This window comes from Brachyistius frenatus, unplaced genomic scaffold (assembly GCF_029030835.1).
Source record: "Brachyistius frenatus isolate BFR_SWC_R1_liver_20210118 unplaced genomic scaffold, ASM2903083v1 Contig_10, whole genome shotgun sequence".
Classification (NCBI taxonomy): domain Eukaryota; kingdom Metazoa; phylum Chordata; class Actinopteri; family Embiotocidae; genus Brachyistius; species Brachyistius frenatus.
Genome location: NW_027210609.1, coordinates 5,494,702 through 5,522,234, shown reverse-complemented (window position 1 = coordinate 5,522,234; position 27,533 = coordinate 5,494,702). Strand labels below are relative to the sequence as shown.

The window sequence follows — 27,533 nt, the reverse complement described above, 5'->3', positions numbered from 1 at the left end:
TCAAAACATTTTTACAAGAGCATACTTTTGGTCTTCAAATGTAACTTTTAATGCTGAGCTCCCAACATATTTATACCTCATTGTTTCGTAGAATTGAACCAACAATAAATAGCCCTCATTTTAATGGTAAAATACAGACTATCTTAATAGCCTATGTGGAGAATAGTATTTGACATTTTTCTAACTGACTAAAATAATAGTGGAAGCTAAATCTATCTCGCTTAATACAATAACCTTTGTTTCTAATTCTGTCTTTAAAATAATGGGCAGAGAAAAATGAGTTAGCCTCAAAACAAGTATAAAAACACAGCACAACAAACGTAACTTTTCATCCATGCAGACACTGTGTTCATTAAACTGGATCTAAGAATTTGCATTCAGTGCAACAATTTTTTTTGTGTATAAAAGTGGGACGTCATCAATAACATTGAGATGAACAGATTTTTTTTTGTATTAAAGAAAAGTTTTTCATATATATATATATATATATATATAATATTTGTATTAACCATAGTTCCCTGGGGTTAGTTATGAAGTATTGGTCCCTTACTTTACTTTGGTCTTTTGTTTTGGTCCAGCACTTTTGGCTTCATGTTTTGTGTGTCACAGATAAACTGCAGCCTCGCCTCCAAAGTCCTCACAGTTCCGTTGGCGTTGGTGTAAAATTGTCCGCCAAGGCGCTCACGCAAAATAGAAATACTGACTCTGAATCAGTCTCTTGGGGAAATCTTCACCCTCTGGCTGCACTCAGGAGTTCAGGAGCTTCTCATATTTTGGGTGAAACAGCAGAACGTGACAGCTGGCGCCCTCTAGAGGTAGTCCAACTCCAGTGCATGGCTCAGAGCCTCCAGATCTGCCCGACAGGACACCCTCCAGAATGGCATGTTCTTCTGAGAAAACAAAACAAACAAAAAAAATATTGAATTTAGGTTTCATAACATGCAAAACTTTTGGAGTGCAGCTTGTACTCTGGTTTGAAGGGGGTCTGTAGTATGTGTTAAAGTATGTTTGGATAACATACTGTACATGGAAATGCTAAACCCATTAAACAATACGGCCATTTCACAAAAAATAAAAAAAATAAAATAAAAAAAACTCAGTTACAGAGGCTGCAGATGGTGTGCCATGAGGTTTACTGATTTGTTGTGGCTTATTTCTAAGCAGTCACAGTCATAAAAAATCTGATTGAGTTATACCTTCTTGGCTACGGACTCCTCTTCGGCTCCGTCTCCTATCACCACATACACGGCTCTCCGACCAAACCTCTGAGAGACACGCTCAAAACAGCTCTCTTTGCCTTTAAAAAAAAGAAAAATCGGGAGGTAACAATATTAATACATTTTTATTGGTACCTTTGATGAAAGACTTTTGAAAAGGAAAAACTAATCTACCGGCATAAGATATATTAGAAGAAAGAAGTAATTAAGAGTAATACGTATTGTTTGTTGCTTAATCATGAACCCTTCTTCCCCAGATGTTCCTCACCTGTCTTGGTGGCACTGTATATGTTTTCTATGGGGAAGGCTGAGCCCAGTCCATACAGTAACACCTTGGAGAGGGCTGGGATAAGCTGTGTGGTGGTCACCAACACATTCACACAGTTAGGCCTGGAACAAACATATTGATTCTATGGTTAATTTTAGTCGTAAATGACACGTGCAACATCAGAAACTGAGATTCATTCGAGTCATAATGTGAAATTGGGAATAATCATTTTAAAACTAACAGCTAATATCTCATTTTAATTAAACAACTGGTGTAAATCTGTGGTAGCATGAACTGACCTGGAGTTGATGAGAGCCAGGGCTTTGAGTGCTTGAGTCAGCCACAGGTCAGTGAGGACTTCCATCTCTCTCCTCAGCTGTAACCACTCTTCTCGCTTGGGGCTGCCCAGCAAACCTGCCCATCAGAGAGAGACACAATCTTAAAAGGTCAGTCATTGAAACAAAACCGGGCAGGATGTAAACCTTTAAACTGTAGCTCCACTGCATCTACCGAGACGTCTCTTAGTTTGACAGCAGGACTATCTGCAGTTCCTGGATGGACAATTCTCTCACACCACCAAAGCCTCAGACACATGGTTTCACGCAGAGTTAAAGCAGCCAGCTGTAATCAGAGGTTCCCAATGCTACTGCAGAGCACCACTTCTGAGTCACTCACCACCCTTTGAGCTTTTTTCACCACATCATGATTGAATTAATTTAATTTAATAGGTCAGCAAATAAAGATACAAGTATTTTCTTCTACATATTTTCACTGGATTTTTATGCCTACATAGTTGATGCTCCAGCTGGAACACAAGGAATACAAAATGCTCTTTAATAAAGGGCCTATATTACAAATTAGTATCAGCAAAACTGCAGTCAAAGAATTTTAATTTTAATCTTTACTTTGTTTAGTTTCAACTTAACTGTTATCTCAACTTTCTGTTACTAATTTCCTGTACTTATCAGGTTTTTATATGTGCTAGAAATCCACACATAAACTAACTTCAGAGAAATTGAAATGTCTAGGTTGCCTTTACGCAGCAATGGTAAATAAAATAAGAGTGAAGCTTACCCCCAACATTATTCTTGTATGTGTTGTAGATCTCCTTGACTCTGCGGTATCGGAAAGCCAGTTTTCTCATCCAGTCCACCCCTCCATGGACCCCTGACCCCAGGCACAGAGAGCCGGCCCCTGCTGGGCTCTGGAAGCCGTCTGACCCAAAGTTGTAAGTGCTGCAGGATCACAATACAGGAAACAGCCAGGATGGAGATCATAAAAATACAAACCACATTTTCCAGAGCATCTGATGGTAGCACTGTTATCAGTGTTTCAAAGGTGACATACTAAAAAGTCGGTACAACTACATTCATGAAAACATTTCCTGGCTCTAGAAATACATTCAAACAATTCAGGCTCTGAAGAAGAAGCAGTGCTTGAAGCATTCATAAAATTTAGGGAAGCGTGCCAGAGCAACCAAAGAAATTTCAGGGACAAAAAACCATTTAAAATTGAATCAAACCATGAATGAGCCTTTGTCAGTACAAAATAGTATATACATAGAGTATGGCTAGAACATTTTTTAAAACATCTTTGGATGGAAAGGGCCAAGTTCAATAAAATAAATACGTCAAGGAAGTACTTTGGTAGAGTCTGGCTCTTTCTCAAATCACTCCTAAAACTATCCTAAAGTGCTTCAACAAGTTTATGCAATAAAACGTCTGGACTGAGAGACAGAGGGAGTGAAGAAGGGATATTTTGATGAGAACAGAAAGCATTGGATAATCCTGTGATATATTATATGGCTGTGGAAGTCGGGGAAATAAAAGACATGCACATGCTTGCATGCATGAACACACACGAATGCACACAAAATGCTCACACTCCTCGTCTCATCTCCCTACTTTTTTTTTTTTTCCTCCGGAGCACAAAAACCCAGAGGGCAAGTCTGGTTCACGAGCTACAGTAGGACTGTCAAGAGTCTCAGAGTACAGTAACACAGTCAAAGCCTTACCTCAGGTCCTGTCCGTTGTCGTCCGACGCCACGTCATCAATATGAACCTGGTCACATTCCTGGGAAATGAAAAGAAGAGTGGATATATCAAGAGATCTGTTTCAGAGTGAAGCTGTGTGCAGGCAGGTCTCTCTTCTGTAGGGGAGCCTCCGGGAGTGATAGCACGACAGAACAAAAAAAAAAAAAAAGAAGACGAGAAAAAGACCTAAAATAAAAGACAAGGAAGGAGGAAATAAATAGCACGGGACAGTGAGGCGCCAGAGATGCAAGACAGTCAACATGGTGGTGCAACGCGAGCATAACCACGTAATAAATCTGATTTTTATTTTTTTATATAGTGCGTCAAACATTTTTGGGAAAAAAAAAAATTATCATAAGAATAGCCCATTGTCTCTGACAAACGATTGTTGTTCCTCTATATTGGATGTTGATGCAACCAACGAAACTGCAGGGATTAAAACCACACTATATCTTAAACATGTGGCTACAGCTAAAAACACCTTCACCTTCAGCAAACAGACACTGAAAAGTCACAAGAGAAACACAACCACAAACAAAAACTGCTAAAAAAAATACTTCTGTTTCTCTGACTTTCTCCAGAGTCCAGCTTCAAGCCTCTAAATCTCACAACCCCTTTATCTTTCACAAATAATACACATACTGTGACAAACACACAGCCATGAACACATATGTGCAGAAACGAAAAGAGTCCTAGTACGACTCCTAATTGTCATGCGATGACCCGGCACAGACAGGCTCTCCTATCACCTTTCAATCGTCCAGACGGAGACGCTACCTCATCTTCCTCACATTGCTACATAACTCAATTCCCAGGGGCTGCAACCCACCTCCCACTCAGGTGTAATCCGCCTGTGCAGAGCTGGAACTACTGACCGTACAGTGCAAATGACCCAGCAGCATAACATAAACACTGAAACTGAAAACAGCCACACAGATTATATTTAATCTTATTTTCATTCATAATTTAAGACCCAAGAATGAGGAAAAGTTCAGACACAAAAAAAAATCGATTTATGTCCTTTATTAATCAGAAAAAAGTCAGAGTACAATTATATTAATTTTTGGTAGGATTACAGTCATGACAGCAGCAATAACATATGTAGGCACTGTTGTAGCTACTGACATGTTAAGGACAAGATAATTGTATCTTAAGACTTCACAGGGTTTGTCAGCCTGCTGCGGCGTACTGCTTTAGAGCTTTACTGAGCCCTGACAACAAAAGAGGGGATAAAAACCGGGTTTGCAAATGGCTTTGTTGGCTCCTTTCCCTCCTCTTGACTGTTCCTCCTCCCATTTGACTAATTTTCCTCTCGGATACCCAGACACAAACCTATAATTACAGCACAAAGTGTACTTGTTCTCCATCTCTGCGTCCTTCTTTAATCTTTTTTTCTTTGTCAGAACAAGGTCGAGGAATGTAGGATGAAAAACATATGCACTGTTCAGTCACAAGCAGCTACTAAAACTGCATTTTAATGGCCACTTGGAATTTTTTTTTTTTTGAGGAGTCATCACTTTTAGAGACTGCATCAATACCCATATTGACTTTGGTGGAGTTTTACACAGGTCTATCTGTAGAGCACTTATTCCAGCAATCCCGTCCTTTTAATATTCTTGCTGTACTGTCACTCCAGGAGGGGAATTTGTTTGGAAAATTCTGTAGAAAGAATTGGATAGATGTTGTGCGAGGGGATTTCTACAATGACAACCAGTGTGCTTTATGCCAGGTAAGAAAACAGCACCCAAATGTCAAACCTCTCGGTCGGGCTGTTGCAGGGAAGGTTTTCTGGTTAACTGTGTGCCAGCTTACACTGCTGGATATGTTCTCTCTGCTCAAGCTTACTGGAAAAAACTCTCACAATTACTGAAAAATAGTGAGAGCCAGTGTACTGTGAGGCGAAGAATTTTGACTGTAGAAAGGCATAATGTTTAAGCTTCTAGTTGAAGGAAATGGTAGTTAATAAAACAGAATTTAATCTTGCTACTGTCTAAATATGCTTCTGTGCTCCTTTTTCACAAACTATCATACAAATTAAAAAAAACCTCACCTCCAGGTCATTGAAGAAGAGTCTCGAGTCGGCCAGATTGAAGATCATTTCCTCCATCCATAAACCCAGAGACACTGCCTTTGAAGAGTCCTGATGCACATAAAACGAATACGTTTCTGAGAAATTTGCAAACACAGTTACTTTTCACGTTATCCTCCTATAAAGCTACAAAAAAAAGCAAAGAGAAATGACAGTGGACCTCTCAAAGGATTACAAGTTGCTGTGTCTTTGACATTCCCAAATAAAACAACCAAATTGTTTACAGTTTATCTCCTATTAATAGTCTTAGTATTGGACATATACACAGTACATGTTCATGTCTTGAAGTTGTTCAGGCAGTCACATTCCCTGTTTGTAAACTATAGACATGCTTTGACCTCATTAATTAAAACGATGACAGAACACCAGCTCTATCACTTCAATGGCTGCACCCTTGTTAACTATTTAAGAAAAAAAATGAGGTGTTCAGGCTAACATTGACGGCCTAAGATGTTTGGTATTTAGAGAATAATCCATGAAATCACATTTTTGAACATCATTGTTGTTGCCATTATGTCAGTGTAGCTGTCTGCTTGTCTCTCCGAACAGCTTTCTTCTTACTTCCTCCGCAAACTCATCAACTGGATTGACATAAACAGGTTTCAGGGAGCGGCAAATGTGAATATTTATCTGTCAATCAAACTCCCCAAACTCTCATTCTTATCTTTACTATCTTTTCTCCGACCAATTTATTTTGGCTTCAATTGAGCTCGCTAGTTCGCTGTTCTCTGCTGACATTTTTTCCTGATTCATTCCAATAAATTAAGCCAAGAGTATTAATTTAAACTCATTTAATTAACTACTGGGTCTTAGATTAAACTATCAGAAATAACTTAAATTCATGTAGAGTCATTAAATCATTTTAAGGCATCTCAAGGATGATCACAGCAGTGTTTCTGTAAGTTTCTAATACAAGTTTATTTTTTTTTTTATTTATTTATTTTTTTCATTCTTCAGTCTGGGCCAAAGTGGTGGACCAGCAGACCAACAGACTGACGTTGCATCTCCTAGACCCAAGCAGGACGCCTGGCTATTGATGAATGCAGACTTGACATTTACTGGAAAAAACAATTCTAGCAAGTTTCATTTATCTTTTTTTAAGAGATTATCTTATAAATGAATGGAAATCAATGGCTACCTGTAACGAAAAGAAGAATAAAAATCCCCAAATATACAGATGTATAATAAATGGTATAGTATGGTCCTTAATGAAGTTTTCTCCAATTTGCCCTCAATGGTTACACTGGATTTAATAACTGAAAAACAGGTATCATACATCATGATCATGAAAAAGAAGAGGTATATCGTATTTCGCCATCTTCTCTCACACCACACAGCCTTCCTTCTTCCTCATGAAAAGAAAGCCAAACAACCACCCAGGTGTTGCATTACACCGACTTCAGGTTTATTTCTTAATAAGCAAATTATAAATCATCACCCGCAGAAACATATAAATCATAACTTGCAGGCAGTTGGACTGATAAACAGCATTGGGCTGTTATCATTCTAGACTACAAAAGCAGGTTGTGCACATATGTGTGGTGTATTGTTTTGATGGCAACACTGGCTCCTCTTTGGCAGCGAGACAGGCAAAGCAGAGAGATGTCAGCCAAAGGTGAATTTTGGATTTGTGTATTTGAAATGACAAGCAGGGTTGTCTCCTGGCTCCGAGTGGTAATATGGGCTTGATGACACAAGTAGGGTAAATCATGAAAATTACAAAAGAGGGTGTAAGAAAAAAAAAAAAAAAAGGTAAAGGGCACAAAAAGTTCAGCAGGAGAAATGGGGAGGACAAGGATGACAGGGAGAGAAAATGATGAGAGGGTGGATTAAGAAAGAAAGAGATGAATGGAAAGGATGAAGTGGGAGGGGTTAAAGGATTAAGGCAGGCTTGTTCTGTTTGTCTAATAATTGAAATAATTATCTGTAATCACCTTCCTCTGAAGACTAGGGCTACTACTGCGCACAAGGACAAATAAAAGCCTCTTTCTTTTAATCCCGGACAAGAAGAAGAAAGACTAAAAGGAAGTAGAAAAAGACAAAACACTCAAAGCTTTCAGTTCTCACCTTCAGTCTTATATGCAGGGGATTTTTTTGTTTATATGAAAGACAGAGCTGGGGGTAGAGAATTCCCACACTAGAGGACAATGTAGGGTGCTGTATGATAGATGAGATAATGCAAGAGATGTTTTGGGAGGAAGGGTCGGCTCATCGCGTGGATCAACGTTCACCTCTGGCTCACCAAGCTGGTGAAAATGACTGTCTTTCATCACGCCCATTAGTCTTCCATCAGACTGGGCCCAGACTTGCTTCTACATAAGTCCAAACATTTGAGTTAAATAGCCTGATCCAGTGGGAAGAGCCTGGGCCGTACAAAGCAGGACACAAAGCGGTGAAGTGAAGTTAATTAAAGCCAGAAACAAATATATTATGGCTGTCAGAGAAGGATGAGATATCTGCAAATTAGGGACGGAGAAACAAAACAGAAAAAAAAAAAAAAAAAAAAAAAAAAATTCAGCTTGTAAGCCATCTTGACACGTTGGACTGTTAATCTGTTTTTCCACCGTCACTCATTCAATTCCTCCGCTGCATGTCTGAGTTTTGATGTCAGAGTCTGTCCAACTGAGCTTCCCTGAGTCCAGCAGTGGGGCGTTTGGGTGGTGGGAGAAATCAGGAATTTTTGGCACACGAGTCACATTTCAACACCGATCTAACTTATTCCCTCTCTCTCTGTCTCATTTTCGCTCTTCCTCCCATTCTCTCTTCACCCCCTGTCTGTGGCAGCAAAAGAAAGAAAAAGAAACAACAGCATGCAAAGCCTGCCGGGGGCTGAACCCATCAGAGACGCTGCTCTCAAACTCCCATCAGCATTGTGTCAACCCGCAGGGGAATCGTGAGAATTCAAAACACAGTTCCCTGGCCAAAAACAAGAAACGCACCACTGTCCGCCCATCGTCAGCTGCCTGTCTGTTATGTAAAGGTCCCGCTGGCTGTCAATCACGCTGCAGGTTGCTGGGGTAGCTAAACAACCCCGCTGCATTATGAAAAGAAACAAGAGGGCAGAAAGGCAAAACAGCCAGCGTGTGAAAAAGCTCAGGGATGAGACCCAAAGGTTATGGGCTGATCCCAGGCAGCTAAACCTTTGACTGTTAGTCAAATAAGCACTGGGTCACTGAAACAAAGGGTGTTTGTTGTGAGGATTTTGTGTCTACCTGCTGTATGATTAACTGTTGTCAGAGTGTGATTAGCTACAGCACACACTTCTTACAGTAAAGGACAAAGGGAGGGGTCATCTCACCGTACCTTGCCAAATCGTGAGGAGAAGGTTCCCGTGAGGAGCGAATGGAAAATGATGATGGTTTCATCCAGATCCCAGATAAACACTCGCTGCAGTGAAATAACAGATATGTAATGTTAACCACATGACAGTGTATATGTGTGTGTGTGTGTGTGTGTGTGTGTGTGTGTGTGTGTGTGTGTGTGAGAAAGAGAAAGAGAGAGAGAAAAATATAAATATTGTAGAGAAGTCCTGATAATTTCCAACAGTGTGAGTGTGTTTACCTCTATATCAGAGTCCAGAGGTGGAGCGGGGTCACTGACTCTTTTTCTTCCTCTCAACTTGCCATCTGACCCCCTTCGTGCAGGGACCCCCTCCTCTTTACCTGGTGTGGGGGGGCTGGGCGGCGGGTGGTACTCTCCTAAAACAACACAAAGACATAAAACAAAGGTGCTCATCAGTCTTTTTAAAACAACATTTTGCATGTTAAAAGGGGGACTTGTCTAAGTTTAGGATTAATTGGTTTTGTAGTATTACCCCGGACTAACACTTGGAATAATATCTCGGCTATAACAATTCTAGTAATTCATTTTGACCTGTCTCTTGAAAGAAAGAAAGAAAGAAAGAAAGAAAGAAAGAAAGAAAGAAAGAAAGAAAGAAAGAAAGAAAGAAAGAAAGAAAGAAAGAAAGAAAGAAAGAATAAACAAACAAGCAAAAACTCCTTACCTGTGTGTGACTCTGGGCTGTGATTGGGCATCATAACGGGTTGCTCTGGGTGCTGATAGGCTATCGGAGCTGTGATGGCAGCAGGGCTGATGTTGCTGCTGGTTAGGTAGGGGCTGTTGTAGTGATGGGAGTTATAATACGGAGAGTATTGACTCGGACTGTAGCTTGAATACGTTGAAAACTCCTGTCAACACAGATAAGTATGTTAGTCAGCGGCATTAAAACACAAAAATGTATCAATAATACATTGATTAGAGATGGCTATAACTGTTGAGTTTCCTCACGTGTTGATGGTGAAAACACTCTTTGAGATTACATTACTCACTTGTTGGGAAGGGTTGAATGGGGTGGAATTTGAGATTGCGTGGGTGCCTTGAAAAATTCCAGATGAAATACCACCACCTAAGAAATCATGTGAACAAGGTCAAATTGTAAGGTGCCAAATACAAATACAAACTGTAAACAGGTAGGATATTTGTTCCATCTTGTATTGATGAATCAATTGAAGATATAAGAAGATATAATTTGGCAGCATCTAATCTGATCTGTAAAGCTTTGTGGATGAAGTAGTTAGCAGTAAACTTTAAGTAAATCCTCAGTGACTGCTCAGCGCTGCAGGAGCTTCGAGTGTGATTTATGATTGACACACAATACAGGTGGGGACGTTTGCTGCTGCTGCTGCCACTCTGGGAATCTTCGAATCTAATCAAGCCAAGGCAGGAAAGTCTTCCTCTGAGCAATTTCTCCCCACAGTGATGCTGTCTCACCCTGCATCTTCCTGTCGAGTCTGCATGGTATCCTGTTTGTTTGTCTGATTAATTAATTCTCCTGTAATTTCATCACCTCCACCTACGGCTGTTGACAACACTTCTAATATCTATTCCTAGTTTTCTGTTTGAAAGTTAACAGGATGTCTCAAAAATACAAATTGAAACCAACGAAAATTTTTAGAAATGCTGGCCATCTGCCAAAGAGGAAAGAAATGAACTTTTGACACCAACTGTGCTGAAAGGTGCGTCTTGTGTGGCTTCTAATGAAGGCCATAAAACATCCCAACACCTTAATATAAGATTATTAAAGTTTAAGACCTTAACAGACAGTAGATGATTTTCACCATCCATTCATCAATCAAAAAGTAGCTCTGTGAGGCTGCAATCACAGTGGTGCTTAGAGCTAAATGTTAACATCATGCACTAATGTTTATCAGGTATAATGTTTTCTAATGTTCGCCATATTAGTTTTTAGTGTGTTAGCATGGTGGCATTTGCTAATAAGTTTGAAAGACAAATTATGCTGATGGGGCGGTCGGTACTTCTGCATGTATGTAGTCAAGTTATTTGTATTTCCAAATACAATGCATTCTATGGAAACCTTGAATGAAGCAAATTTTGAAAAAAATCTGAGTGTCATTCATGTTGAAAGAGAGCATAAACGTCACTGAGGCGTCTGAGGTAAAACAATTGTCACAAACAATCTAAATTGTGATGCGATGCTAATGACACGCCCGGACACAGTGCCTTTCTCGTCCGCTATAACACAACTGTTGCTCCCAATCTTCCCACCTCTCCAATATTCCTGCAATTTCCTTTTGCCCCCCAAAAATTTTACACAAAATTTGAGGTGCGTTCTTTGCCAAAGTTTTCAGGTCCATGCGTTCTTTGCCAAAGTTTCAGGTCTGTGCAGTGGTCACAAAAGTGGTCACAAAAATTAACTTATTAAAACATATTCACAAAGGTTATAGATTTCCCCCTACCCCGTGCACAGTACGGTTTAAGATGAACAGTCTCAGTCTTTTTTTAAAGATTGAAGTAATTGCTTTGATTTGACCTGTACTGTTTATTGAATGAGTGTTTTTTGTTATATAAAGTAGAACGATTCAGTTAACACAATCATGTTTTAAACAATTACTGCTGATGGTTTAAAAGTTGATTCAGTATTTTTTTTTTTTTGTGATGGTCATACACTGTTTGTTTTTACTGTTAACTTTAAGGCAAGCTGCACTTTGGGGATAATACAGCTTTACTCTTCTCTATTCAGCTACGACCTAAACCGTCCTAAAACATTTCTTTAAGATTAATTTCCTCAAGTCTTCCTTCCATCCTTTAATCAGCCCACTGTTGCTTTGTTTCTTTGCTCCCTATTCCTTCTCCTTTAGACAGTGCATGACAAACCAAAGAATAATGACTCAATGGAAGAATCATACTGAAACCTCCCTGGACAACACAACAGTCTTCAGACTGACTAAAGGAAAAATACAGGAGGTCTCTTAAGTAAACACATCAAGATTCCCATAGACCCCATTTGGTTTCAGTTGTACGCACAGGGTACAGTAAGTTTTTCGAAGGCTATTTGTGGTGTGTGTGTGTGTGTGCGTATGTGTGCGCGTGTGCATGCTTGTGTATTGTGTACAGTGTAATGGATGACATGGAAACATTCTGAAATCCTACAAACATTTGGATGTTGTGGTAGTTTATTACCGTTTGAAGTTTGCAGTTAATGATTTATGCATAAAAATATTCAAACAAATTTATTTTGTTTGGGAACAATGTCCTTCAAACTCTGACTACACTCTGTTAAAAACTGTTTGTTGGTTCAACAGTGGCACTCTAACAAAGCACATGCAGTCACTGAAGAGCTTCCAGTTTGTAAGAAGTTTCATTAAAAGTGTGTTTACATGAATTTATTTACATTCCTGTATGATGTCTGACATCTGAATATTCTCTTAAAAGAGAAAGTCGTATGGAAAACAAGAATTAAATTGTCTGGGAGAGGCAGAAAAATTATTGATCTGGAGTCAGTGGGAAACTGGAGAAAGATCAAAGACGACATTGTAATGGATGGCAAAGAACATTTTTGAACAGGTTACAATATTACCAACCGTGACAGGCCACCTGTTCTCATCTGACAAAAGATTTATATCTAATTCTTGCGTAATTTTGAGATAAATATGCAAAGTCAATCGGCCGGATGAGGAGGAGAGAGTCAAATGGTGCAATGAGCTGACATTTGTCAAACAAAAGGTCAAGCATGAAACTTTGTCAATACATCAATTAATTGATTGACAGAAATTTGATCTGCAGCAATGCAAATGATCAATCAATTAAGCTACTTTTCAAGCAAAAGTGCCATTCTGTCTTTTCACATCCTAAAATCTGAGGATTTGATGCAGATTGATTGAAATAGATTAACTGAGAAAATTAGTTGCAGATTTTTCAGTTCTTTCAGAACTATTAAAGCAGTTAAATCAGTGCTTCACCAATTTTCTGACATGATGAAATTAGATATTCTAACGTTTTTAATTCAGGGTCTGAATCCAAATTATGTACAACGTACAATTAGATGTGATTTTTTTTACATGTATATCAAGAAGGCTTCTGAGGTCAACAATACTAATAACGCATAAAGTTAAAGGGTAATTTCGGTTTATTTCTATGTGTTATGATCAAAACAATTGCAGTGACTTGGTGCCACAGTAAAATCACTACAACTTTAAAACCAGAGAACACATTATTAGACCATATATTTAAATGTTTTGTTAAAAAAAAAAAAAAATCACAAGTAAGTTAATCAATAATCAAAATAAACAATACTGATATCTAAATTGGAATAAGCCAGAGTGTAATTTTAGTAGTTACTGTGGAAATTCTGAAATTTGATTATTTGCCCTACCTAAAATGTCCTCAGTTAGTTTCTAGACATATTGTACAGTCACACCAATACGTCACACAAGTAGGAAAATACTTTCATATACTTAATAATTTAAGAGTAAGGTAATAAGGGTATGTGAATGCATTTGCTCCAAGTCTTAGTAAATTGAAATTATTACAATTACTACTATGTGGTCCACAAAGTCATGTCCGCACCTCACGTGTTTACTGGTATACACTGTTTTGTCTCTCCTTTGTGTCATCCATACAGTGGAGACAGCACATACCCCGTCTGCAACATTAAACCTGCTCACCCCTACGTAAAATGCCCCTTAACCTCTCCCCTCTCACACACAATGTCAATTTCACGCTGGTTTCAAAGCCATAAAGTCGCACTGAGCGAGTCATGCTTTGGGCGCCGGTCTACTGAGGAATGCGTCCAGCGCAGACACACACTCACATACACACACACACACACACACACACACACACACACACACACACACACACACACACACAAACAGACATGTGTGGGCAGAGAGCTGCACGCACTATACAACATCTTCATCTGAGCATTTCTTTATCAGGAAGACCTTCTGCCTTTCCATTGTTATATCCATTTTTTTATTATTATTATTCCTTCTCCCCTCTCTGTTTCTCTCCCTCTCAGTCTACAGGTTTTCTCACTTTCTCTTTCTTCAGAGAAACAAACACAAGCGCTCGCATGCTGTGATGTTGGTCTGAGTGGAGAAAGGGGGCCTGACCCCGAGAAAAGAGGAGGGGTGGAGAGACTTTTGACGCCAGCAGTCCAGACCGCAGCTAATGGAGAACAGGTGTGGTAGGGAGGTAGAGAAGAGAAGAGGAGAGGAGAGGAGAGGAGAGGAGAGGAGAGGAGAGGAGAGGAGAGGAGAGGAGAGGAGAGGAGAGGAGAGGAGAGGAGAGGAGAGGAGAGGAGAGGAGAGGAGAGGAGAGGATGTTGCTGGATGGATGCTCCATTCAGTCAGACTAAATCAAAGATGGTGTATAAAAGCTCTGTTGAACGGTGTTTGTGTGAGTGATAGCATTTCCTACAGTGCCTACGGTGTTTCAGACTGACCGTGTGTGTGAGAGTAGCTGTAGAGACTTTGACTGGGAGGAGTGCTGCTGAAGTTTGAGTATCCCAGTAGTCCCGTCTGTCCTGGAGAGTGGCTCAGACCGTCCTCTGTTTTAATGTCTAGAAGAAAAATAGCAGAAGATTTATGTTGCATTCAGGATGAAAGTAATCAAGATGCAACATGTATAATCTAATTTATTTACTTTAACTATGTCCATTAAGAATTTAATAACAGTAAACAATTGTTGTTGAGAGCTGCAATTTGATTTGGTTAGGTGATGCCTTTGCTCACATGTTTGTTAGTTGAAGGACACTTCTTGGATTGCGCAAAAGTTTATGCTCTTCTTATTGTGTGTATCATGATTTTATCTTGCATTCTTCAAGTTTATAGGTTTTAGTAAAGTTTGGGTGTGTGGTTTTATCTATTTCTTCTATTTTCCTCATTAAAACTTTGACCTGAACATATAAATAACACATCACAATCTATCCCTGTAGTACAAAGTCTCCTGTGTACATTACCAAATGTCTGTCATGTGTCTTGTTCCCCCTAGTGTCCCCCTCATGTCTCCCTTTTTGTTTTGTATTGTCATTGTAGTGTAAAGTGACTGAATTTGTTTGAAGTTTCCAGTGGATGTTGCCCAATGCACTGATGTTTCTGTGTTTTGTTGTTTACATCGGAAAAGACAGAAAGAAGGTTCACTAACTCAAAGAGTCTGATATAAATTATTTCAAATCGAGCTCTGCATGTACACCATGCCATCACATTACAAACATTTTGTTTTGCTTTTGAGATAATTTTTTTTAAATAAGGTATGTTTTTACATCACACTGTGTTTGTTTGTACTTACTGTAAGATGGCATGCTGTAGCCCTGTGTGTGGTGAGTGTACGGTGTGTACGGTCCTGCAGGCTGGAGGGCGGGGCTGTACTGAGTCTGTCCGTATGCAGCCATGACACTGATCTTGCAGAAGGAAAATTAAAAACAAGGCATTGTTGGGTCACAAATTTCTTCTTTGCTCAATCTCTTTATCCTTCACAACATAATATCTGTTTTTGGTATGTTAGGACTGAGGGTGAGGAAGAAGAGTTGCTTCTTCCATCAGTAAAAGATCAAACAAACAAACAAAACAAAGAGTACCCCTCTTATCCCTTACAGTTCGTGATCAAATTAACCTCACATTTTCCATCACACTGTTTAAGGCTAAATCACAGTGACTCAAAAGGATGTTCCGGTTTCATCATGATCTCAATCAACAGATATTAAGAGTGCCAAGTTTTACTTTTATTGTGACAATTATACAAATTTTAATTTCAGGGACAAATCTCATGAAAAACTCACCTGCAGGAGGTGCGATGAGTTTCAATTAGGTAACGGGCACTGTCGGAAAATAAACATAAACATGAAACCAGTTAGAAAATGAAATATGAGGAGAAACTCTTCAACTCAAACAAAAATCTGTTAAAATTCAAAGAAACAAGAACGGTTGTTATCTCGAAAAATGAGTAAAGGGTTAATCAAATATTTTGTCAGTCCCAAAAATGGGTAAGCCGAGTTCTAAAAAGAGAAGTTTTATCATGAAGCAAAATGTCATTGTAAGGGAACTGAATCTGTTTGTTGACTTCACAGGCAGACTGGACACTCTTTTCTTTGTAGTTTTGTCCTCTCACCTGCCCTGTAAAGACAGCTTTTTCCTCTTGATCCTGTCACACTGCTGTTAGTCAGGTTCCTCTCAAGCCGTCAACTCTCCTGCAGAGACAATAGCAAATACACACCATCAGCACACAGGTATGCAGTTCACTGACACATGGCGACGTGCCTCGAGCTCTGTTGCAGCCACCTATTTTCTCCATGCACACAGTTCAAAAGGTGAATGGGGTTAAGGATAAACCGAGAAACCGAAAAGGAGATTAAACTAAATGTGGTATTGATGTGAGGAGTCTTGTCATTAGAGAGTGACAGTAAACTAGTGAGTTAAAGGAACCTGACAGATAACATTGTTGGAAGAGGAAAGAGTTGCAAAATGCTCCACTCTACACCTCTACTGAGTCACTCTGCTGTTTGGCACCTGTATGTAGTTACAGAGGAAATGAACCATGAAAAAACTTTCAGAACAAGGTTCTGGTTCAAATTCAAAATAAAGGCAGTGTGGCATACTCACAATTCATAGTTCATCAGAAATGTTTGTTGGATGTTATGATTGGACAATAGAGCTTTGTTAGACAGGATAAAATGAGATGACAAGATGAGACAGGAGAGATTTTGCAATACAGTTTATTTTCTGTGCTACAGTATTACGTTATTAGAGGCATTGTTGGAAATCAATTAGCAGTGCTGCTTAGTGGTAATATTAGATTCATGGATTTGTAAAAAAAATATGACAACATAAATTCCTTAAAGACATTCACTCGCTTAACCAAAAACAGACCCTTTTTTTTTTTTTTTTTTTTTTTAATCTATGATTTGTTTTTCATTTGAATTTAGAGGTATTTCAATATATCATAACGTATTTCACTCAAGTAATATACGACTACATAATACTTTGATAGAAGATTTAACCGTTGATTTTGTTCATTATTAACAGAAGCAACAGAAAGTAAGTCCGAAAGAAGAGGTTTCATCTCAGTAGGCTGAGGGTCAAAAGATCAATGACTTAGTCTGAGCAGGAAGATGAAAGAGGTCAGTCTGTCCCACTGCACCGCTTTAATCCCACTGACATGAGGTACCAGTCAATCTGAGTGAAGGTATGGTGGTAAACATGAAGGTAAAAATGTTATCTATATTGTAGGACCAAAATTATGGGTTACTTTAGCTCCTATTAATGTAACACAATGATTTTTTTTTTTTTTTTTGTAGGTGTGCTTTGTGACAACAGTTTGGAACGGCTCCAAAAAGAAAAGTTTTTTCTAGTGTGACAGTACAGTTAGAGTGCACAGAGTTCTGAGTCTTGACCTGAACCCCACCCATCTTCTTTGGAAAGATTGAAAACACTGACTTCAAGTCAAATCCTATCTCCCAACATCAGTACCGACCTCAATAATACTCTCCGGGCTGAATAAGAGTGAATCCCTGCAGCCAGGTTTCCGAAGCTTATGGAAAACCTTCACCAAAGAGTGATGGCTGTGAGAGCAGGACATAAATGTTTTTTTTCTATTGAGATTTTGGCCATACAAAAAGAAAGGAAAAAAGATTACAATTACAATTACAACAACTCTTGTTTGAGCAGTTTTATGAATCCCATCTCTCACTTTCTATCTTCTTCTGTCTCTTTATGTTTCTCTCCCTCTCTCTGTTTGCCTCTGGGCCATTCCAATCTGGCAAAGCTGCAGCTAACTGCCTGACCTCCAACCTTTCTGACAACACAACGACAGAGACAGATGACAGCTATGAGTTATAAGGGCAACAGGGCTTTTCAGCTGCAGAGACATGAAGGTGATTGAGAAAAAAAAGACTGAAGTGTCTAAAATGAAAGATTCACCATAACTGGCGTGATAAAACCAAAGCCACCTTACAGTGTGTTGTTCTCATGTCCTTAACAGCAGCTTTTTTGACAAACACAGAAAAGCACACATAACAATTCCCATGTTACAGTACGTCATCTTCAGCTAATGTAGTGAGCTGCTCTCCTGACTTTTGAAAAATCCAAGACAGCTTCTAGTATTTTTTAAGTAAATAAATACATTTCTATGATAATGTAGCCAGAGCATATGTCCCCCCAAAAAAACCACCTGAACGTCTGTATTATTTAATAATTCATTAAAATAAACAGACTGCAAATGCGAGAGTAAGCTGGTTTACTTACTACTTCCATTTCTTTTAAGAAAAGATGACTTTGATGAAGTTTGAACTCAAGCCTGTTTATATTAGATTCAGGTCAATCCTAAATCCCAACATTCAGTTTAAACTACGTGTTCATGTTCATCTTTTGCTTTCGTGTCAGGTTTTCCACTTCAGAAATGATCCTTAACCTTGGTTTGAGGCCTTGCAGCCATCAGAGACCCTGATCTGACTTTCATTGCAGGCAGACTGCGAAGCTCGAGAGAACGACACTGATCCTGCGGCACAGAAGAAAAATAAGGAAAGTGCTATTGTGCTTCGCTTTTCGTTGTACTTCCCAGGGATCAAACGTGAAAGTGACGCCTGTTCAGAGTCCTCTTGACTGCAACAGTCCTGTATACGCACGCATGCACGTACACACAAACACAAAAACTGTGTGTGATAGCAAAGGCACTTCCTGGTTCAGGGTGAGGCCTGGGAGGAGGGCGGCCAAGGCCATGGGAACTGCAGGACACCGGAGGGAAGATGAGCACAGCTCAACAGAGATGTGGAGAGCCAAGGGCTGAAACTGAAGCTAAAACAAACCCAGCAGGGCCATAGGGGGGCCACGAGGCCATGTCCCACCAGCTTCACCTGGGTCCCAGGGTTCTGCTCGACCACTGCTTCTTTCACGGATATCAAATTCTAGTCTTGGTGCTGCGTATTGTGCTTTAAATTGAAATGTCATTTGATACAGTTAAAAGGAATACAGTGTTTGTGCAGATTTACCTGGTGTTAAGTGCAGTGAGGAAAAAAATGACTGACACAAAAGTGACTCATACTGTTCGTAGCAACTAGCTTCACTTCTCAGGGGGTTGTCATGCGCAACACACTAGTTCATATGGCATGTTATCTGACCAAATCTGAAGGCAAAGTAAATATAACTAATGAAACTGAGGAAAGTGTACACAAAAGCGTTGGTAGTGTTGAACTTGTTTGTGCAGGATTAGTTATTTAAGGACTGAATTTTTTTTCGTCTCCGCTCATACCAAGTCCAGTCAGTGGGTGAAGATGATGTAAATGTCAGAACAAATACAGACTCCAATAAGGCAGAGGTGGTTTCACATGCTGTCGTTATAGTATATTTCAAGCATAGGTTAGGTTAGGTTAGGTAGTTACTTTATTAATCCCCAAGGGGAATTTTTTTTTTTTGCTACAGCAGCATACAGGAAGCAATAAGATAATATAGAATAATAAAAAGCAATAAAATAGCAGTAACAAATATTAAATATGAAATGCACAGTATATACAGTACAGTATGTATATATGTATATATATATATGTATATATATACAAACAACCAAGAAACAAACTGACATACTGACCCCTGAGCTATTAAGCAACAATATGCTGAATGATAATTAGCACCAGACACCTCAAATTAATTTGGTTCTTGATACCAAATACTAAGAAATCAGCAAATATGTGGTTAAAGTAAGGTAGTTAAATTTAGCACATATGACACAAAATATGATTGAGTTAACCGAAAACACTTTCCGTACTTAATGTGTCCAAATTATATTATATATATATATATATGTATTGGAAATTGTAGGAATCTAAATTACTAAATACGTCACAAACAGTTTCAGGTAAGTTGCTTAATTTGAATTAAACTGGCAGGGTTTAATATTTACCGTGTGCACTGTAACTAACTGACTCATCACTTTTCAACAGCTTTCATCATTTTTGTGTACTTCATCAGATACCACGGCTGGAATTAGTCACAGTTGGATGAATTTCTAATTAAGGGTGTGTCCCTTTATACATGAGAAATAATGTGGATATTATATCAACTGTCTGACGGGTGTCTGGTTAGACGTGTGTTTACAGTGTCAATATCTGTGCTGTGTTAGTGTCGGTCTGAGTCTTGATACGACTTGTGAGAGTCTGGTTACACACTGCAGTGACCCTCGGATGGCGTGACCTTTATAGAAACACTGTGGTTCTCCATCAACAGCTTGAAAAGGTGACTCGTTGGTCTGTAATCGCACCATATGGGACCCCACCTGGAGCCCTCAATTTGGACAGTCTGCCTAAGTGCCTGAGGGAAGTTGGGGGTTGATTCACTGTGGCACACAAACCTCTCTCTCAGTTGCTGATAAAAGACATTGAACAAGGGCCCACTATTTGGGTTTGTGTGACACTATCAGGGTTTCCGTGGTGGAAATCGGTGCCATCTGCCAGCTACGGCTCTCTTTAACAACTTTTGGCACACAGCTGACAGTTCAACGGGGCAGACTGCAGTGAACAGCGAAAACATATACTAACTTCTATTTCAGAGTTATTATTTCTAGCGTTGCAGTTAAATAAAAACTCATATTTAGAAGAAAAAACAATGTCAACGATAAATGAACACAAGATGATTTAAGGTGTAAGTGGAAATTCTGGGTGTAGTTTCTATAGACAGTTTCTGGAAAATCTCTTATGGTTTTGTGCATAAACTCATGATAAAAACTATATTTTCCTCATACCAATACAACAGAGTAGGTATATTTACAATGACTCCCGAACATACAATATATGAATTTTTTTAGTGCCCTCTATAGAACCCACTAGTCTTTGTTCCTGAACGACAGAATAGGCAAATTCACAAAACTAAATATATGACCGTTGATCAGTATCAACAAAGCAAACCAGACCTTCGTTGCCATGGTAATAATAAAAAAAAAAATGTTGGTTGACGTTGGAAAAACAATAGCAGTTTGGCTGGGTTTACAGACGCAAACTATTTGGCTAGGTTTAGGAAAAGTTAACATTGTTTAGGGAAAGAGTAAATTGTGTTACATACTTGACGTAAGTTGAATAAATAACATAAGGTAAATTATTATTTTCCTAGGATGGCGAAGGCATAACCCACCCTACAAAATGCTGTGATGCACATGTGGGTAGTGACAAATTTAACCTCCTCCAACCTTGCCCCCTATGCTGTCTTTGTACCGCTTTACACTACGTCACCTGACTTCCTCATTTTCCTCTTAATTACAACATCCAGAAGAGGTCACAACAAAAGTAAATATGTGTCGTATCATGACAACAGTGTTAGGAGACGACGGTCTGATAAAAACAGAGGCCTTCCAGACCCCGCAAACTCTGTCCAGATAAGCCGGATAAATCTCCAATAAAAAGTGGATAGGCAACCTGTAAAAATGCAATCTAACTGGGTCAATGCATAAAACCTATTTATATACATGTAAAAAAAATACGTATTGAACATAACCTCAAACACAATCAATTGCTGCTTGCACTCTGATTGTATTCATGGAGTGAGCAAGATCAAACTTATTTTCATTATCAATTATTCTGCTAATTATTTTCCTAATTAGTCATGTGGTCTTAAACATGCTAGAAAATTGTGAAAATATTCATCATAATTTTGCAGAGCCCCAGATTATGTCTTTAAATTTTCTGTTTTGTCGGATCAGAGAAATCCTCACAACTAAAAAAAAAAAAAACTTAAATCAAGTATCATTTAAAATAGTTTCTGATTCATTGTTGACTAATTGGTTTAATTCCATAAAGGCCCGTCAAAAGGTTTCTCACAAATCCATCATGTTAGGTACAATGTTTGTCATAAGTCCAATTTGATTGAACCTTACTCGAATAAAACAAATACATAAGTGACAATGACACAGAGTAAGCTTTAAGGTAGGATCAGTGTTACATGTATTAAAAAGGATTTTACGATTTACAATAACAACTGACGGTTGACTATGACGAAATAACAAAACATTTGTTTACCCACAGACAAATCTATCCACCAGCAAAAAACAAAAAACAAAACATAAAATGGTTTAACTTTTACACAGAAAAATATCAAACTCAACAGAAGTCTGTCTTGTTTCTGTTGACTTCTGTAAAGTCTCACATTTGCTGAGACAGTAGGAAACAAAAACACGTGTACGATGTTTCTGCGGTTCAGTGACCTGCTTGCTATCAAAGTGAACCATCTCAGTAAGCCAGCAGACAAACATTCCCACCTTTTACTAACCCTACTGATGTTTACATCATCAACAAAAAAAATTTGGAAACTGGAACAACCAGTTTAAAACCGACAAAACGGATGAATTTCTTTTTAATAGGTCCAACTCTCACAGTCTCTGCAACTTTTTCCTAAAATAACCAAAACACACACACACACACACACACACACACACACACACACACACACACACACACACACACACACACACACACACACACACACCTGGCTAATACTGCTAATACTTAATTTAAGTAAAAGTGAATGCACAGTGAAGCCATATAACGACAGATACAGAGCCCCTTCGAAAGAAACACAGTCCTTCTGCAAGAGGCTTGGATTAATCTCTGGCAGCAGTGAACCTGTTGTCGACTCTGTCTGCACTCTGTAACTTTACCTCCCAGACTTGGTGGCCTTTCCTTTTCACTTGACTAACTCCTGCAACAAGACTGCATTAATGCCAGAAGCCTCCTCTGTCTCTCAGTAATCAAAACCTCTTTATTCCACAATGCCAGCGTCTTTATCTCTCTGTTCTTCCAGCACACACTCTTTGCTCCTGTCTAAATTGCCTCTCAGAAAATTCGGCATTCCTTTTACTGCTTTCTAATTCTTTCTTTTGTGCTTCCACACTCGGGTTCACTGCCTGTGTCCGAGGACTAACACTTATAATATCCCTTATAATTTCCCCCTGTAATATAGCCAAATCCAAGAAGGACCACCTACCCCCAAGGCCCAGACTCTGTCTCCCTCAGAACCACTGCCCCGCGACGGGGGTCAGAGTGAGGGACAGCTGGCAGACCTCCCAGCAGCCCGGAGGAGCGGGTGTGGGGTTGGAGGACTGGGCTGACCCCAGTCAGATGGTGGTCTGGCTCCCAGGTAAAAAACATCTGGTCCAGTGATGGGAGGGTGGTCGTGCATGCGCTCACACATTCAGAAGTGACACACGCCTGACTGCATGAGTGCTCCTGCCTTCTCTAATGAACTCACTCACACACACACACACACACACACACACACACACACACACACACACACACACACACACACACACACACACTCTAAGACTAGCTGCTTTATTAGCCATTAGGACAAAAAGGTTTGCCCTCTATCGGTCTCCTTAGCAATGATGGCGAGTGGCCGCCCTAGTTGCTAACAGCTGGCCAGACAGAGCTGGCTGGTAGCTGAGGCTCACATACGCTACAGACGGACTAAGGTCCAATTACTTCTTTACTGGTGGATTTACTGTGTGAGTGAGTGTATGAGAGCGACAGAGAGAGAGCAAGAGAAGAAAAAGGTAAAAGTGAAGTATACCTTGATAGAGAGATAAGAACGCAAGACAAATGAGATATCAACTGAGCTGACTTTAACAGATTGAAAAATGGTGAAAAGCACATTTCAAGACAAGGTTCAATGAAGTCAAGCTGAAGAAAAATTCTCCCACCTAGAAAAGATTTCCAAGCACCACCGGGAATGATCAAATTCTCTTTTCAGTGGAAAGTACCACCAAGTTATTAAGCACAAGAAAATGTAATATGGTCACTGCAGGCTACGCTGCGATGTGTGTGGCTTCACCATTCTCAAGATGAGATAAGGAGAGCTGCGATAGCCAGAGACACAGCTGTTGTCTGCTGACAGCCCAGGGTTTATTACACACACATAGACCTACACACACATCACCACGAGGCCTCCTCAGGAGCTCACTGGGACTTAAGGGAATTAAAAAAGGGGAGGGAAGAGCGGGAGAGAAGAAAACGTTTAGGGAGGGAAGTTTGATAACTTTGGAGGCTCAAACTGTTCGAGCGGCAACAGACGAACCAACAAAGACAAGGGGACCTTTCTCCATCGGGATTTTGGCTACACAAAAACAACCTTCATAGAAACATGACGTTTTCTACACACCTCAAAAGTCACTTAACACAACATACACAGTACTTTTGGTATTAGTGGATTTAAAATTCTACTGACCAAGTTCCTATCAGACATATACACGTAAAATATAACTCAGCACAGCAAGTAAATATTCTGTGAAGACATGACACCAAGAAGATTAGAGAGCAGTTTTTTTTATGTTAAGAATTCTACATCAGTGTCTTTAATCTTTATTGTATTGTCTTTGTTTAGTGACATCCACTTCTTATGTTGCTGCACATTTAATAAAATATTTTGCAAAAAAATAAGTGAAAGAGCTACAAATGTCAGGCTACATTCATAATTAGTTTCTTCAAAAAGTTGTATAAAGTTTTAGAAGCAGTTGTTCTGTAAGCTGAAGCCTAAAATTAAAAACCCTGAAATTTCTGATTTGATGTAATTTATTCCGTAACTTGCTCTTTCTGGCACGGAAGTGCTTCACTTCCTGCTGACATTATTATTTTTTATTTTTTTTACCTTAAGACTTTTCTTTAGTTCACTATGACCCCTCAGGAATATGGACACAGTTACACATCAAAAATGGACTGAGATGCTTTTGTGAGGTCATGAGGAGATACATTATAATAAATTTAAAAAAAAAAAGTATAAGTAAATAAACCAGTGAGCAAACAAGCACACTTGACTTAATATACTTTACATTGTTCACCTAAAAGTAGCCACTTAATTTGACTTAGTGAGAATGTTTGAGTCTTTATTAGTCTGTTTTTGGATCCTTTAACCCTATTTATCCAATGTTTTCCTCTCATTGTCAAAATCAGGACAAACTAATATGCAAAGATTCTTGTGACATGATTTCTTGTCAAACATACCATACGTAGTGTCGGAAGACAGTCAATATCAATAGCATGCAGAGGATGATTACCAGACCTAAAAGTTAGGACAAATGTGCTCTGTCCACACGGCTGAGCAACAACACAAAGATGTGCGTGGATGACAACAACTGTGAGTGAAAACCAAAAAGCAGTACCTTAATGATAAAACTTTTCAGCACCAAATACTGAACACACTCACTTCAGTGCGGCATATAAAACCATGTTTTACAATGACAGTGATCTGTTCAGGTTTTAATACTGAGGTCATACTGTCATTTCTCACTGCAAGGGTGGATTGGATATATTTTCAGACTATTTGGGTCAACATGACAGCCCTGCTGTAACCTTAAATTCAAGTAGGTAAGACTGCTTGACTCCCAGTGAGGAAGAGAGAGAGAGACAGGACGAGGAGAAAGAGAAAGAGGTAAAGAGACGCACAGAAGCTTAAAGACATCAAGAACCGTGCAGCTGTGAAGAAATATAATAAAATTGGTGCAGATAAAGTCAGGAAGAGCAGAGCTTCCTATGAAAATATTTATCATTCCAGAAAGGTTTGGCTACAGAGAGGTTTGGAATTAATTTGTGTTTTCTTAAGAGGGGGTGCCTTGCGCTACAGGATGGGGAATTCTCCACAACCCGGGACTTTTTGGGCTGCTGGTTATTCACAATTTATTAGAGCTAGTAATAAGAACCATGAAGGCCAAGTAGAGAGAGGTAGAGAGAGAGGGTCTCCGGTCAGTCTTGGGGAGGGAGTCCAGAAATGGGGCCTGATGTTATTAGGAGACGAACCACAGTGTTAAATCAAACACGCTCGAACACACACCTTCGGTATGTGGTCTGCAGCTCACTTCCCAACCTCCTCCATCACACCCCTGGATGTTATTTGTGAGGGTTAAAATACAGGTATATCAGGAGATTTCTAGGATTTACAGTCCGTCAGGATGCGAATGTGATACAGCTGCTATCTAAAGAAAAGAACCCGTCTTTGGCTGGCCATCACTCCTGCAGGTTTATTTCAGATAATTAACACTGACTGGGTGAAACAAATGTCCAGTTTGTTCTATATGATTCAGAAATAAAGGGACATTTTTGGGAGTTAAGAGGAACACATTTCTCTGTAGTTAAACTTTGTCTGCCCGATATCAACAATGATGGTAATGAAGAGAAAAAAAACCTCTAAAGATGTGTATCATAAAATTAGTAGTTCAAATCAAGCATATATAATTTTAAAAAGTGATGTTGTAATTTTAGATATTTCTTAATTAATCTATATGTTTTAAATATTAGAACAAAATCTAAAAAGTATAAGTAATTGCAGTGTCAAATTTCTTAGGTTTAAATAGATGTATTTACATGATTGCACCCAACCCGAGGGCCCCATTAATCACTGCTCCTCCATCTGTGCAGCTGATAGAAAAAGTTCAAATGTAATTTAAATGGTTGGCAAAACACAGAGAGTGAGTTTCTAGACTGGAGCCATAAAGGGGTCCTTGAAAAATATGAATACCAGCCTTTGAAAAATGCTTAGCGAGGCTCCCCTAATTTAGTTAATGAGGGTCCCTGCATGGCTACTGAAGGGGTGTCAGTGATTTGGGTGTAATCTTCTGTATTTATAGGCCAAAGCAGAAAGTGGTGCACGAATTCAAGCAGCACCAAGAAAAACAAAGCAGCTCAATCAAAATAGAAGGCAACTCACACACTCCTACAGATCTTTGAAATGGCTCAGTGAGAAACAATAATTGTTTTGTTAAAGGGGGATTTTGGAATTTTCTGCTCTTATAAACGACTCACCAACAAGAATGAATTATTGAAAGCTTAATCAAAAACAAAATTATGTGATAGTATCCTCCACTGAGTATTTCAAGTTCTGAAAATAAATACTATTTATGGTCTAGCTTTTTTCTGGATTACAATACAGTAGTTTTATATATATATATATATAAATAGCGAATGTGGAACATGCATTTTGTGTTTGTATTTTGAGGATTGGTGTAATAATTAAATATAATTAATCTCTGCTTGTTCTTATTTTCTCAATTACTCACGTAAAAAATATATAGATATACATTGCCATCATTTTAAAAGGTCTAATTGTAAAATAACTGTAGAAAATGTATTTAATTTTTTTCCCCACATAATTAAATATTAAGGTGTTTGTTTATTTTAGTCATTATTATGTTTGGAAAGAAAAATGGAAAATTCACGTGTTTTAAAAAAAAAAAAATTTTTTAAGGTAGACTTTATCAAATTTTGTCGGTCTAAATAAACAGCTCTAAAACTCACAAATTGACGAACACAATCTGAAGATTAACGAGAGGACGAAGCTATTCCTTGGTGAAAGGCACAAGTGAAGACGTCTCACTTACCATGATTTTGAATAAAGCACATGCAGGAAAAATCCGTCAGAGCGGGTTCCTCTCCATGCTCAGAAGAGACTCCGCAGACTTCTCACAAGTGTCCCGGCAAATCAGTGACGAAGTGTCGACCCGCAGTTCCCGAGAAGAGGAGGAGGTAGAAAAGAGCAGACGCTTTCGGTCGAGAGGCTCCAGGTGACAGCTTTCTGCAGACACTCACTCACATCGATCTCATTTCGCTTCCTCTGCTGCTGCTTCAGGAGCGTGTTTGCTTACCCGGCGGTGGGGAAGTG

At 39.1% G+C, this 27,533-nt stretch overlaps 1 protein-coding gene across 1 annotated transcript; it reads right to left on the bottom strand.

The window, feature by feature from the left end:
• Nucleotides 1–2: 2 nt before the first annotated feature.
• On the bottom strand, nucleotides 3–27,533 carry eya2 (EYA transcriptional coactivator and phosphatase 2). The gene is made up of 16 exons (XM_069691041.1): nucleotides 27,253–27,533; nucleotides 16,018–16,096; nucleotides 15,689–15,727; nucleotides 15,199–15,310; nucleotides 14,354–14,470; nucleotides 9,936–10,012; nucleotides 9,611–9,794; nucleotides 9,169–9,305; nucleotides 8,911–8,994; nucleotides 5,569–5,658; nucleotides 3,500–3,558; nucleotides 2,560–2,720; nucleotides 1,785–1,899; nucleotides 1,486–1,607; nucleotides 1,197–1,297; nucleotides 3–890 (listed from the first exon to the last, which is right to left on the bottom strand). Exons 4-16 carry the CDS (start codon nucleotides 15,299–15,301, stop codon nucleotides 810–812), a joined length of 1,431 nt encoding a protein of 476 aa, XP_069547142.1. The 5' UTR covers nucleotides 15,302–15,310; nucleotides 15,689–15,727; nucleotides 16,018–16,096; nucleotides 27,253–27,533; the 3' UTR covers nucleotides 3–809.

Coding starts and splice junctions, on each gene's coding strand:
- eya2 (XM_069691041.1), bottom strand. CDS start 15,301: ATGGCTGCATACGGACAGACTCAGTACAGCCCCGCCCTCCAGCCTGCA. Junction 5,659..8,910: donor TCTCCTCACGATTTGGCAAG/GTACGGTGAGAT, acceptor TATGTGCATCAG/GACTCTTCAAAGGCAGTGTC. Junction 2,721..3,499: donor GACAACGGACAGGACCTGAG/GTAAGGCTTTGA, acceptor GTGATCCTGCAG/CACTTACAACTTTGGGTCAG.